The 15389-nt window shown below is 35.0% G+C and overlaps 1 protein-coding gene across 1 annotated transcript in view; it reads right to left on the reverse strand.

Moving 5' to 3' along the window:
- Positions 1-219: 219 nt before the first annotated feature.
- The window catches only part of LOC131851561 (sodium-dependent neutral amino acid transporter B(0)AT3), a 31281-nt gene continuing 16111 nt past the window's right edge, over positions 220-15389 (reverse strand). The window contains exons 2-5 of the mRNA XM_059202075.1: positions 11996-12667; positions 6202-6563; positions 1423-1686; positions 220-406 (exon numbers count right to left, since the gene is read on the reverse strand). Coding sequence (XP_059058058.1) covers positions 220-406; positions 1423-1686; positions 6202-6563; positions 11996-12667 — 1485 coding nt within the window. The remainder of the gene's footprint in view (positions 407-1422; positions 1687-6201; positions 6564-11995; positions 12668-15389) is intronic.

Here is a 15389-nt window from a genome sequence, read left to right on the forward strand (position 1 = left end):
AATCGGCGAAGATACTTTTATAAAATACAGTCGAAAGACCTCTACTTTATTTTATGTCGGTTATAAATGGCCGGCATTTAAAAATCTTAAACTAAAAATAACAACTGGAATCACCTACCAACATTTACTATTCAAGATGACCTAGCAATATGTATTCCGATCGCGGAATAAAAATCTTGAGTAATTATTAAGATAAGATATGGATGTATTTGGAGATTTCTACTCATCGTCATCAGTATCGCAGCATCCTGGCCAACAGCACTTCTCGCTTCCATCAGGTCTGGTGCAGAATAACAGGGTCTCAGTGGCTGACACCGGCCGCGGTTCTATGCCGTGAAAGTCTCGTAACTCTTCAGCGGGAAACCAGGCACGCTCCTCGTCCTCTATTATCGGATAGCCGAAGTATCTGGAAAGTATCATTGTATTTATTTAGGGTATAAAATTCTAGAGTGGAGGGTGCGTACGAGTTGACGAAATGCAATTTAAAACTCCCATAAACGTAATGTTTATGGTCTATCTGGAGTGATGGTAGTTAGGTGCCATAGGTAATAATAATTAAAAAAATATTTAAAATTAGAAACTATCAAGAATAATTTTTTTTTTATTTAATTGCTGCAGCCTCCTTTTAAGCATAATAATCCGTTTGCTAGGAGGCTTCAATCTACTACTATCACATTATCTATGAAGAAATCCTTGAATATTACCAGTCTGTGGTTCCACAGAACAGATACAAATTTTAGATTTAGAACACGTTATGGAAATCTGTACTCAAAGTGATGGTACCTAAATAAAACTATAAAAATAAAAAAAATATGTATTTAAACTTCATTCATTCATTCATCTCAGCCCGGAAAACGTCCACAGACAACACGCTGAACAAAGGCCTCCCCCAAAGATCTCCACGACGATCGCTCCTCCAGATCCAGACCAGATCTTGACCAGATCGCCGGTTCATCTTGCTGGAGGCCTTCTCACGCTGCGTCTTCAGGGACTCGAGGACTTTACTGTCCCAACAGCCATCTGTCCTACGAGCTGCCCATTGCCACTTCAGTTTCGCAATACTTCGAGCTATGTCGGTAACTCTAGTTCTTCTACGGATCTCCTCATTTCTGATTTGATCAAGGAGAAAACTCCGAGCATAGCCCTCTCCATTGCCCTCTAAGTGACTCTGAGCTTATTCACGAAGCCCATAGTTAGCAACCAGGTCTCCTTGCAGTAAGTCATCACTGGCAATACACATTGGTCGTAAACCTTCGTCTTGAAGGTAATTTGGACGAAAGACATATCGGAGTTTCCCGAACGCTGCCCATTCGAGTTGGATTAGACAATTGACCTCTTTCTTGAAATTGGACCTACCTAAGTGGATAGTAGTAGATTTAAACTTAGAAAATGTCAATAGTATATTATCTGTGCAAAAATTACCTGCATATAGCCAATCCGGGTATCCAGAGCACAGACGCTAGAACCAACACCACAACAAGCAACACGGCCCATATCGGCCAGGGTTTCTTAACGGTGTCACCTTCAGACGGTATCCAGGCCTCGTACCCAGATCCCTCCATGGCCAGTTGCGCGAAGGAGGATACGAGGATCGAAAGCATAGCGAGTGGTGAGAGATATTTCCAGCAGATCAGCCAGTATATACCTGGGCGTGTTCCAGTCATCAATTCAATATCGTCAGCAAATCTGAAATACAATACAATAAAATTACTAGCAATACTAGTCAGAGATTTTAAAATTGAGATTAAAAATTTATGTACTACATTTTAATTGTTTGTGAACGTAAAGTTTTTTATATTATTTATTGTTTTTGTATCATCCAGTTCAGATTCAATTAAAAAGATATGCAAAGAAACTTAAAGGATATTGTTTTAAAAGCCAGTTAGTTTACATTATTTACTTATTTATATAGACTAGCTGTGCCCGCGGTTTCAGCCGCATGAAATTTATAGCCTATGCGTTATTCTGATGTCTAAGCTATATTACTGTAAAGTTTCATCGAAATCCGTTGAGTAGTTTTTGCGTGAAAGAGTAACAAAAATCCATCCATCCATCTATCCTAAATGACGTCTGAATCTCAATTAAATATACAGCTATAAGTACTCCTATAACTCCAGAATAAACCCTCATACAAACTTTCTCCGAGTAACAAAAAGGTTAGGGTTAAGTTCAATAAGAGTATTTACATACATAGGCATATTATGATGTATTATGTAGGTATAAAGTTGGTGCGGTGACGCAGTAAGAATACAATGTGTCACTTTTCCTTTTCATCACCGAAATAAGAGACTGTAAGGGGTGAACAATTACCTGTTCAATGAATGAAAACACAATATAGGTACAGTTGGTTCTTATATTCTTTTCTAGAACTGAACGGTACAGAACCATATGAAAACGAACCACATATACATTTTTTTCCAGACTACTCTAATGCTTATGGCCGCAGCTGGCCTTTACAGCTTCACCGGTCGTTAGGGGGCGAGTGCAGATGGCACTCCAAACCCGCGGAAGGACTTAAGGAGCGGCTGAAGGCCAACTCCTGCCTGACGGATACAACTTTAGTCTGGGGGCACCACTAAGGGTTCGAACCTCGGCTCTGGCCGTCCTAATTTCGATCCCCGTTTGAATTGTATGAGGGATCGATCGGAGGGGCGCCCGGGAGCGTCGGTGTGGAGCGCCCGGTTGATTGCCCGATATGGTGTGTTGGGGGTCGTCGTCTTCGCCAGCGAGGACGGTGTCCTGTGTGTGTGTTTAAATGTGGTCGGGATGGAATGGGCCCGTGGGGAGTCTTCCTGCCGTTATGGGGTCGTCGGTGTTACATATTTCACATTCCGTTTGACTATATAAAAGCACAAAAAAATCTTAATAGCGCGTTTTACATTGCATAATAACGCCATCTAGCGGCATAAGAAACTGTCCAAGACAGTTTTATTTACTAAATTATACAAAACATGATACTGGCAGTAGTTGACCATCAGCCGCTCCATAAGATTCGTCTCGTAGTCTCGTAGTCTGATGCACAGTTTAACAACACATTTAATTTTTCCTTTTGGTTTTTAAAAATATTTAATTTGAGATAGTAACTAGCCGTGTAACAATTAGATTCAGTAAAAAAAGTACATATTATGTACTTTTTTTATATCGAATAATTCTAAGGTTAATTAATATAAATTAAAACGCCTTTTTAACGCAAAAACTACTGCTGCAATGTTAGCTTTGATAAGTTCTACCGAGGGTTTAGGGTAACCTCTGTTCTCGCCACTATTGTCATCCGGTGAACCTGAAAGGTCAGCTGCAATCAACCGCATAAGAATAGTCCGAAAAAAACAAGTATAACGAAAACTCGAAATGTAAATCTACATCTGACCTTTTCCTTTTATAAATTGTATTCTGTATTCTTACTTATCATTTTGTAAAACGAATATTTTTTTTCTAAATATAATTTCTGGCCGTATATGACAAAATTAATATGTAATTTTTCTCTCCGTTTGAGGTAATTAACAAGACAAGATATATAAGGACATAAAAAACTATTATTGAGTCATACAAATTTTGTTTTGTTAGACTAAAAAGGGAACATCGAAATCGGTTTATAATTTTTCCTATAATATTCTAATATTAGAAAAAATATTATTGCTTCATATAAATTTTGTTCTGTTCAATTAAAAAGGAAGTATCAAAATTGGGTTAGGGTATTTTATCATCATTACATAGTATAAAACATAGTCGTGGTCTCTGTCTGTCCGTCTCTATGTATGCTTAAATCTTTAAAACTACGCAACGGATTTTGAAGCGGTTTGTTTTAATAGATAGAGTGATTCTATAGGAAAAATTATATATATATAAAACGTGTACACCTGTGCGAAGCCGAGGCGAGTAGCTAGTAACACAAAAAATACATAAGAAAAATTGAGAAGTTTCTTTTAATCGCTTGAAAATTCATTAAACTTCCATTGTCTACCAAAATTCTGTTATCTACCATCTTCTACGAGCGTCTACCTACTGCAAATATTTCACAAGTAGCCTATCTTTAGATACGGCGAGGAGCTATTTTCATTAGAGACTACAATTGGTCGTAAAACAATGTTACGATTAAATCATTTGAATGGACACGAATTCACGAAAATTTAAAGAGCTTTGCACTTTCGCTCTGCGGTCAAAAGGTCGATAACTAATTTGGAGGTTATTACACCTTCTTTATATACACTTCTGTAGACTTGTTGTATGTAAATCAGTTTTATAAGACCATTATTTGATTTTCTCTGCTACAAAAATTAATCAATCCTGTACTTAACGAGAATCATTATTACAAAGTATTAAACAAAGTCGCTGTCGCTGTCTGTCCGTCTCTGTGTATGTATATTTAAAATTACGCAACGGATGTTGAAGCGGTTTTCTTAATAGATAGGGTGATTCAAGAGGATGGTTTATGTATAATATATATACACCCGTGCGAAGCCGGGATGGGTAGCTAGTAATGTATATATGAGGTCAAAGATGTGAAAAATGAAATACCTAAATATCAACCCCGAAGGATTTGTAATTGCTGAGATAAATTTAAATTACTAACATCAATATTTGCGATACGTTGTCTTAATTATGCAATGCATATCTATACCACAGATAACATAATATTACATCTGTACCTACTTAGAATATTAACAAACGTACATTGATATTGGTTTTGTAAAATCAAAGAAGCTGTCGAACCCCACCTGATGATAAGTACAATCTAGACGGCCTCGGTGGTCTAGCTATGGTCGCGGGTTCATTTTCTCATACGGTATAAACATTTGTACGGATCCCTTTGATCGATCCCCCGTCCAATTCAAACAAGATCAAAATTACGACGGCCTGCCGATGTTCGAACCCTAAGCGGTGCGCTCAGACTAAAGTCGCATCCGTCAGGCAGGAGTTGGCCTTCAGCCACTACATAAGTCCTTTCGTGGGTTTGGAGTGCCATCTGCACTTGCCCCCTATCGTTCAGTGAAGCTGTAATGGACAGCTACAGTCTACAGCATTAGAATAGTTCGAAAAAAAAAGTGTCTATGGCAAATGGATATTACGGCAGCACATGACGGTCATGAAACGATGCGACGGTTGCCACTTACCATCAGCTTTGCATAAAAAGCTGCATTAACTCTAAAAATAATTTTATATAATCAAACATACCTAGCGGTAAAAATAAACAATTTTCGAACCTTTTTACTTAAGAAATTTTAATTTATCTGTGCAATATTGGCATCTGCAGGCTTCTACATACCTCGTAAGGAAGAAAAAGTTTAAAAAGTAAAATCAATATAAAGTATGTTCGTGGCGTTACATACATGATGTTCCTAATACCCGGCTCTAAATGAAGAGAATTTTCCAAACAAATTTCCACTTACACGGCACGTTGGGTATTGATTTTGGTCGGCTGCTTCAATACAGGTTAATATACATTTACGTGTTAGAATAAAATTGAGATACTAATGGATTAACCGCGTTAATCGGTTCAGGACAACGAATACAAACTCAACATTAGTATCTAATGTTGAGTTTGTATTCGGATTTAGGGTAGTAATAGTAACATATTGCAATTTTAGCTTGCAATATGTTACTACCCTAAATCCTACTCCTATTTTTATCCACCAAATCTGGGGGTAGCATGAACAAAATGAGTCGTTCGTTGTACGTCGCGTCGAGCACACGCAAATCAGCATACTCTCCGCGAATCAACGTTAACGGAACCATCAGCCGCGATCTTCGCGCAATCATCTGATTAGTACATCATCCAGTGAAATTCATCGTATAATAAGACCTGCACGCGGGGACGACACGAACCAGGTTGGTCCGTAGTTTCCCTTTTTTACCCAACAATATATATACTAATATTATAAATGCGATAGTAAATCTGTCTGTATATATATTTGTACTGTATTTAAATATTAATTTAAATAAAAATGGAATCCCGCCATTTTAGAATCATACTCCGCTTCTATAAAATGCACAGAGTACCTTATAAACATCCACTACAAACGTTATAGATATACCTATATAATTTTCTGGTGAATTTGCCAGGATGAACTAACTGACCTGACCTCATGCTTATCTTATCAACCTGCACTGGTTCCTCGCCGTAGCGTTAGCGTAGGCTAGTGTACGTCTCTATTAAAAAAAATATTAATAAAAAAACTATTATTACATATATAAAACACTCACCTCTTAACTCCATAAACATAAGCGATTCCGATGCACTCAAAGAAAGCTATGATGAGTAGAGGAAAGTTTCCACTGTACATATCGAAGAGCAAAAATATATAACTGCCAGAGCCGTGGGCGAATGCCATAGACAGTAGACAGCATATCAGACAGATACCACCAGTTAAGTACTCCTTTCTCAAATTGGGTAGTAGCTTCATATCAACTATTGAGGTGACAACGCCCTCCAAAGTGCCGAATTGCGAGTCTATGCCCAGCGTGAACAGCATCAAAAAGAACAGAATAGACCAGAACTGTGCTCCGGGAAATTGGTTAATTGCTTCCGTGAAGATTATGAATGCCAGGCCGGTGCCGGACGCCGTCTGTGAAATAAAATATTAGCATTACTTGTATATCTGAATATAACTGTTGTTTCTTTATTTGTTTTTTCTTTTATATTTTACTAGATGCACCCGCGACTTCGTTCGCGTGGAATTGAACTTTAATTTGCTAAAATAAAAGAATTTCTCTGAAATAAAAGTAGCTGAAGTTACTGCTTATTACATCAGCTACATGCCAATAAAAGTCTCGTCAAAATCGGTCCAGGCATTTCAGAGATTAGCCGGAACAAACAGACAGACAGATAAAAATTGTAAAAAATGTTATTTTGGTACAAAAAACTGTTATTTCAATATTACAAACAGACACTCCAATTTCATTTATATATATAGATCATAGTAACTCTCGGCGTCGACAATTTTTAACTCCTGATTCTATAAGATTAAAAATGTACTTATATGTGAAATCGAATGGTTTGCAGCTACTTCTACAAAAGTATGTTTACCGATTTTTCTTGATATAGGTACTTTATAAACTTACGATTGCATGTGTAAGCGAATGAAAAGTTACAGCTCATAAATCCGGAACAATATATGGACATTTTTCCGTACTCATAGGGTTTATTTTATCTTCAATAGCATCTGTGTATTAGTACGGAAAAAAATACTTTGTAATATTTTTTTAATCAAGAATAGAATAGAATAGAAAATAATTTATTCAAATAAACTTAATTTTTTATTCTGACAACCTCGGTGGTCTAGCGGTATAGCACACCGCTTTACGACCAATGGTCGCGGGTTCGATTCCTCGCACGGCACAAACATTTATATTCATGAATATGATTGATTGTATCGGTCTGGGTGTTTTCTATGTATAATATGTATGTATTTACAGAAAAAAAATCTATGTATATGTATCAGTTATCTAGTAACCGTAACACAAGCTTTAGCTAGCTTAACTTGAGTCTAGATGGCACTGTGTGAATTGTCCTGAGATTATTATTATTTTACAAAAATTCTACAAAAATTATCATCTCCTCTCTTATTATTATTATTATTTAAGCACTTTTGAATAGTCATACAATTTTTTTTATCTACCGATCTTACAGGCCATCTGATGGTAAACAGGCTCTATAGGCTGTAGCTTTACCGTTACTACGGTATATAAAAGTTTCTTAAGGGTCGACGGTAGCCTATGGACTGCTGAAACACCAAATATCACATGCTCCTTACATTTGGTGTTTTAGGCGTCCATAGGCTACCATAACCTTCACTCTATCTATTTAAAAAAACCGCTTCAAAATCCGTTGCGTAGTTTTAAAGATTTAAGCATACATCGGGACGGACAGACAGCGACAGCGACTTTGTTTTATACTATGTAATGATACTATGTTATACCTATGTTTACAAAATAAAAAAAATCATTTCTATCAGTAGTATGTAGTAGAAACTATTGCTTAAATTGAAACTAGATGTTCTTGTGTAAGTTTTTATTTATTCAGTTCTATTTATTTATTTATTTCAGCAGCGAGAGCAAAGTTGGTTCACAAAGTGAATAGTGAAATTCAATACGGAACAGATGAAAGATTCTTGTGATTCTATAAATTGAATCAGGGACGTGGCCCGCATAATGAAAATATTGCAGAAATAGAATGTTCTAGAACACGGAGCGAGTTGTGAGTCTTTCATGATCTAATGAAATGTAAAGTCGTTCTAAACTCAATACCCTTTTTATTATTCATATTGAGTAAACAATTTTTACTTGTACTCACTGGCTTTGAACGATATATATAATAACTGCTGTTCCCGCGACTTCGTTCGCGTGAAATTTTCCTTTATTTTTCTAAAATAAAAGTAGTCTAAAGAACTAAAAATTATTTTCTTCGTCTTGATTTATCTGTTCCATTAGGTACTGATAGGTTCATACTAATACATTTACATCCTGTATCATCCCTTATTTTATCCACATGGGGGTTGAATTTATTAAAATCTTATTTAAGCGAACGTCTTCATCATAGTAGCTCCAAATTTAATAATTTCAGTTCAATCAGTCGAAAATCTAAGAAGACTAATACAAACTTTCATCCTCTATTTTATCCCCCTAAATCCTTTCTTAGGGGATGCCTACGTCATAGTAGCTTTATGCATGCAAAGTCTCAGCCCGATCGGTTTAAAATTGACAAAGTTTCATATAAAATTTCATCCCCTATTTTATCCCCTTGGAGGTAGAATTAATCAAAATCCTTAGCGGACGTCATAACATCTACCTGCATGCCAAATTTCAGCCTGATCCGTCCAGTGGTTTGGGCTGTGCGTTGATAGATCACTATGTCCGTCAGTCACCTTTAAATTAGATATTAGTGAAATAGTAATAGTATTAGGGAGAAGAGATTGTTAAAAATGTGGCCTAATAACCCAAAAAAAAAACTCCATTGCTAGCAATGTACCATGTCAGGTTGACCTCCATGCGGTTCCTCCTGGAAATCATAGTGATAAATTCCTGGTGAATTTACCACGATGAGCTAACGATGGCCTCATGCTCATCTTATCACGCTCCACTGGTACCACGCCTGCGTAAATAGGGATGATGATGGTAGAAGGGTGAAAATTAGGGTTATATGTATTATTTAATGCCGAATCAATAAAATAAAAAGTAAACTCATAAACTAAAAAAAATGTATTTTAGTGGACCACCCTTATCACTTAGAGGTAAACGAAATAGATAATAACCTATTCTCCGACCTACCGAACATATAAAATTTCATCAAAATCGGTTCAGTAATTTGCGATACGTTTAGTTCGGAACTCGATACCTCTACATGAGTTTTTTTATACCACGTAGGTGGCAAACAAACAGGGCCCATTATTATTATTCAATATTATATATATGTACCTATTATAATATGTATAAATAATATAACGTACCGGCATGTCGATAAACTACCCGTAAGTAGGTCGCGTAAACCTAATCGTCGCAATAACTCTCCTTGAGACTTCGTTCGCTTCAAATTTCTGATGCTCCATATAAAGTTAAGTTTGTTACCTATACATACATATAGTTATGCTATTATATATGAATATGACGGTCTCGGTAGTCTAGCGGTTTAGCACATCACCTTACTTCCAATAGTCGCAGGTTCGATACCTCGCACGGCACAAACATTTTTTATTCATGGATATGATTGTTTGTATCGGTCTGAATGTTTTCTATGTATAATATTTACGTATTTACGAAAAATAATGTCTATATATATTTGTATCAGTTATCTAGTACTCATAACACAAGTTTTAGCTAGCTTAACTTGGTACTAGAGGGCGCTGTGTGAATTGTCCTGAGATTATTTAACATATACTACATGTATATATACATACATATATTTATGATATATTATAAAGTTTGCATCCCTCGCCCCTATTTATATGTTTTAGCGTAAAAGGTATTTCTATATATAAATATAACATATGATTTATCCGTGTAAATTTCTATAAAATCTGAGCCGTAGTTATTTAAATTTCAATTAAAGAGTCACAAATCTATCAATGAATCTTCCCAAACTTAATAACTAATTTTATATAATTAATGGACATATATTACTTTGCACTTTTTTGTTAATGTTTAATAATGTTTTAAATAATGGACATATATTACTTTGCACTATTTTGTTAATGTTTAATAAAGTTTTAATTAATGGACATATATTACTTTGCACTTTGGACATATATTAAATTACTTTAAGTTAGCTACCATTAGCATGTGTGAGATCATAAATTTCAGTGCGGAAACCTGACCACCGCTACTGAAAGCGCTACGACCTATTGGTAATCAAATTCCGAGCATTATTGAATCTACATCCATTTTGCGACACGTGTTTCAGCTTTGAACGAGACATCATCAGGCAATGAACAGAGCTCTTGTATAGTTTGTGTCGTATTTTGTACTTGGGTAATCAGGAATGAATTTATTATTCTAAATCTGTAATTAACTTTATATGTTCTTTCATTGTACATTCTTGTTGATTTCATTGTACTGTCTTGTCTTTCGTTCCCCAATATATATCTCTGTATACCAAATCTTTTTCTATATTTTTCTTTTAAATATACACGTCAAAATTGGTCCATCCATTTCAGAGATTAGACGGAACAAACAAACAGATAGATAGACAGACAAAAATTGTAAAAAATATTATTTTGGTGTATGTACCAAAATAACATTAGTATTTATATTAATATGCATGTAGTGAAAAACGGTTATTTCAATATTACAAACAGACACTCTAATTTTATGTATATGTATAGATTAGCGATTCATATGGTTTCAATCCGTCCAGTAGTTCATGTAACAAACAAACAGACAAAGTAACAAACATCGATCCATTAAATCATCATAAACACATTTTTTTATTGTTGACAATGTTATGGTGCTTACGCCTGCAGTAACATATACGCTGGCGGGGCACAAGTGGAGGATGATAAGATGACCATGAGGTCAGGTCAATAATCATGGCAAATTCTCTACCCGATATGGTACTTTGCTAGCAATGGCTACTAGACCACATTACTAAGAATCCCTCCTCCTTATAAACATATATTTCTGTATAGATGATAATAGAATGGTGGTCCCTCCTGCGCTAACGGTATACGCTGGTGCCCCACCAGTGGAGCATGATAAAATGAGCTTGAGATTAGTTAACCCGTAGTGGGAAATTTACCAGGAATTTATCACTATTGTATCCAGGGGAAACCGCGCAGAGGTTAACCTGACATGGTACAATCATAGACACATTCGCGTTCATAATATCTTTATATATAAAAATTACCTGTCACGTTGTTTATCCGCGATGGATTCCTAAAATACTGAACCGACTGCAAATTTGATTTGCACATTGTGTGCAATTTGATTCAACTTGAAAGATCGGATAGCTTACATCTCAATTTAGAGTTGCAATATTATTTTATTTAAGAACCTTAGCCAGAGCAAGGGTGGCCGCGTCTGCTAGTTAATATATAATATAAGTTTTACTATAACATATCAAGTTTGTATAAGCCTGTATTTAGGTTCAGATATTTACGAAGCTTTGCTCAAAGTAAATTAATTTGGGTATATAATATCTGAATATAACTTAGCTCTACTTAACTCTGTATTTACTTGTTACTTGTACGGATCACTTACTATATACTCTGTGATTACTTTAATAACATGTTAGTAATCTAAATTAAATTTTAAACTAAACAATTTTTAATATTTTTATAGATAAACTGACAAGTTCTCATTTTACTTACTTAAGTCAAAATGTGTATCATTATCACCATTACATAGTCGCTGTCGCTGTCTGTCTGTCCTATGTATCTTTAAAACTACGCAACGGATTTTGAAGCGGGTTTTTTTAACAGATAGTGTGATTCAAGAGGAATGTTTATATATATAATACATGTACACTCGTGCGAAGCCGGGGTGGTATCTAATAATTATTACTTACATTATCGAGTTCCTTCTGCAAATCACACTCCGGCAACTGAGGCATGATCAATTTCGTCAGATTGCCATTTATATCAACTGTCACCATCTGGCCGGGGTCCGGGAACACCATAGATTTGTAACCTGGCCCGAACATGTCCAATAAAGTCTCGTTTCTGACGTCCAAACATTTTTCATAGACCATCGTAGCTTTGAAACCGATTATAGAGAACACGACAATGCCGGCGAACATCGACGTTAAACAGTTGGTCATAGAGACCATTATCGCGTCTCTGTAGCAATTATTATCGACGGGGTTATACGACGAAAAGGCAATTAGACCCCCGAAGGCTAAGCCAAGGGAAAAGAATATCTGCGTGCCTGCTTCTAGCCAGACGACAGGGTCTAAAATCGTGTGCCACTTCGGCGTGAAGAGATGAATTAGTCCGTCACTCATTCCCTTCAATGTGATCCCTCTAAAGAAGAATATAACTAGAACTATGTAGGGAAAAGTTGCGGTGACATAGACAACCTTGCCTGATGAGGCGATGCCTTTAATCATGCACATGTAGACAAGAATCCAGGCGATGACGAGGGCTAAGGCTATCTTGTAGTTGAAACCTTGTGGGTGGTTGATGTCTTCGGATATTTGAAGAGTTGTTCTATACCAGAAATACTGGGTCGGACTGCTAAGCTGTAACAAGAGAGAATAGAGATTTTAATGAAGTAGAATTAACCAATTTACCATTTGTATAATCGACTTTGTATGTTTTAAAAATAAAGACATGTATTTACGTCTTCTAATGATTCTACGATACTATAAACAAAATATTAATATGTGTAAGATATTCTGTATAATTTGGTATGTTAGTATATTTATAATAATAATATCTCAGGACAATTGACAGAGTGCCATCTAGTCCCAAGCTACGCAGAACTTGTGTTATAGGTACTACGTACCTGAGAACTGACACAAATAATTTTACAGTAATAATTCAAATACTGCTACGGATACACATACATTTTTTTTTGTAGATACGTATTTACAAAAAATATATCATACTCAAGAATACAAATATTTGTACCATGTGAGAAATGGAAGCTATGACTATCTGAAGTAAAGTGGTACCTATGCTAAACTAATAAACCACCGATAATAATGCTCGTAACATAGGTGTTCTATCTACTCACGCCACTTGTTAACCGATTTTGATTCATCTTTTTTAATTGAAAGCCTGTTACCAACACAATAAGGTCGATAGTTTCAACTGTTTATACCTATATATACTATATTGTTTTAAATTTGACGCGGTCATTATTTATACATATTATCCGAGATTATGGCGGTTGAAACACTGCCAAAATATCAGGAACTCAATAAAAATAAAACATGGTAAGATCCCGTGATTTTTTACTAATTATATTTCCATATTGTTGGCAACCGACCGCCGAACTCCTTTGATATTATATTATTTTTAAATTTATATATTTTTAGAACAGTTCTTTTATACTTAATTTTATTTGATGTACTTCACATTATTGTTGATTCATTGTCTTTTCCATACTACGCAAATGTATAGTAATATATTATTATAAACTATTTACGTGTTTTCAGCATTTAGCCACCCATACAGCCCACCGAACATTTACATATATTATGTTTCTAGATATCTATTTCCTATTCGAACAAATTTTGATACTATAATCCCCACATAAAATAAACACAGGCTCTGAAACGGTATTAATATCATCTTCAAATAGAAAACGTCGTATTACGCCGGTTTCTTTGATATCTTTTTGGTAAGTCCCAAGCCAGATGTTGCGAAATTAATGTAAAGCTCTTTTATAAATGGATTTACGTCTCTTTCCCTTTGCAACTTACTAAGTTTCCGTCAACAGATTAACTAATTAATTTTTTCTCTGTTCCAATTTCAATTGCTTTGCTTGTTAAATTTTTTATGGCTTTGGAAAGGGTCTGCAGTGAATAAGTTATATAGAATAATCTATATACGGTAAGTATCTATATATTTATTGATTTTATGAAAGACGCACATTTTTATATATTATTTATGTCTTTTATTGTCTATTATTTGATATATAAAAATGTTATATTTACATTCATTCATTCTTATTCTCCTATTATAACAAATAACAGGAGAATAATACTTTTGATAGTTACAAAATTATTCATTTCTAATAATATAAGTATAATATTATACTCTACTTTACTTGGGACTATATGGCTCTATGAGAATTGCCCAAAAAAAACCAAAACAATAACAATCGAAGAAAAATAAATTATCTCAAATCATAGAGTTGTAAACTGAATAAGGGTGGTAAACAACTATAATAATTCTATAGCTATTTTCGAGTTAATAGTTAGTATGTATAATGGATTGTATGCTCAATAACTCTAGTAAACAACTAAAGCGATTTGAGCAAGGCTTTATAAAATTGATTAAGTGTTCATGTAGCCGTGAACATATTTGCAACAGCAATTTGTTAACGTGGCAAGTGTGTCTCTATACGGAACCCCTAAATCGTTTATCAATACATGCAAATTAAACAACCTCATCCTTCCACAGTAAGCGACTGATTCTATTAATACAAATAAGTAGATTATGTCATACACGACATATTGTTAGGTTTAATTAGTGTTGCGTAATCGTTACATAAGTATATTATTCTGAAATTATATTTGTTGTACATATATCGTTGTTCACATATTATTTTAAGTCTTATGTTGGCACAAACTTACGTTTTATAGTAACAACTAGCAGATTTCTGGGTCTTCGAGCACGTGGAATAATTATAACTTTTTTTTTTTATATTAATAGATAGTTTCAAAAATAAAGTAGCCTGTATTTACGAGTATAGTATACATGCCATCTGTGAGAGAAAGTGCCGTCAAAATCGTTCCATCCGTTTCAGTAATTAGCAACAACAAATAGACAGACAGACAATTTTTTTTAAATTATTTTTTGATGTATGTATCATATTACTACATATGCATTTAGTAAAAGGCTGAACTAGACACTTCAATTTTATTTATTTGTGTCGATGTGCCACACTCTGTACAGCTATGGGTAACTTGACAATATCCATTGTCACAAGACAGGAATACGTGTATTTTTTTATAAATACATAGGTACATAGAGTCATCCAGAACGATACAAATAATAATATTCATCAATACAAATATTTGCATCATGCGTGGTAGTAATGCAGTGCTAAACCGCTAGACCCCGAAGCCGTAATGAAAACAAATCATTCTCAATGTACTACTAAATGTTTTATGGTATTACCCAGAATGTTTAACCGCTCATTTTGATCCGTCTTCCCTCATAAAACTGCTGTGGCCCGATAAACGGATACGGCCCATGGGAAATCTTGGTAGACATTTCACGAATGGTTTT

Source organism: Achroia grisella, unplaced genomic scaffold (genome assembly GCF_030625045.1).
Source record: "Achroia grisella isolate CSIRO2021 unplaced genomic scaffold, CSIRO_AGI_Agris_v1 utg784, whole genome shotgun sequence".
Lineage (NCBI taxonomy): Eukaryota > Metazoa > Arthropoda > Insecta > Lepidoptera > Pyralidae > Achroia > Achroia grisella.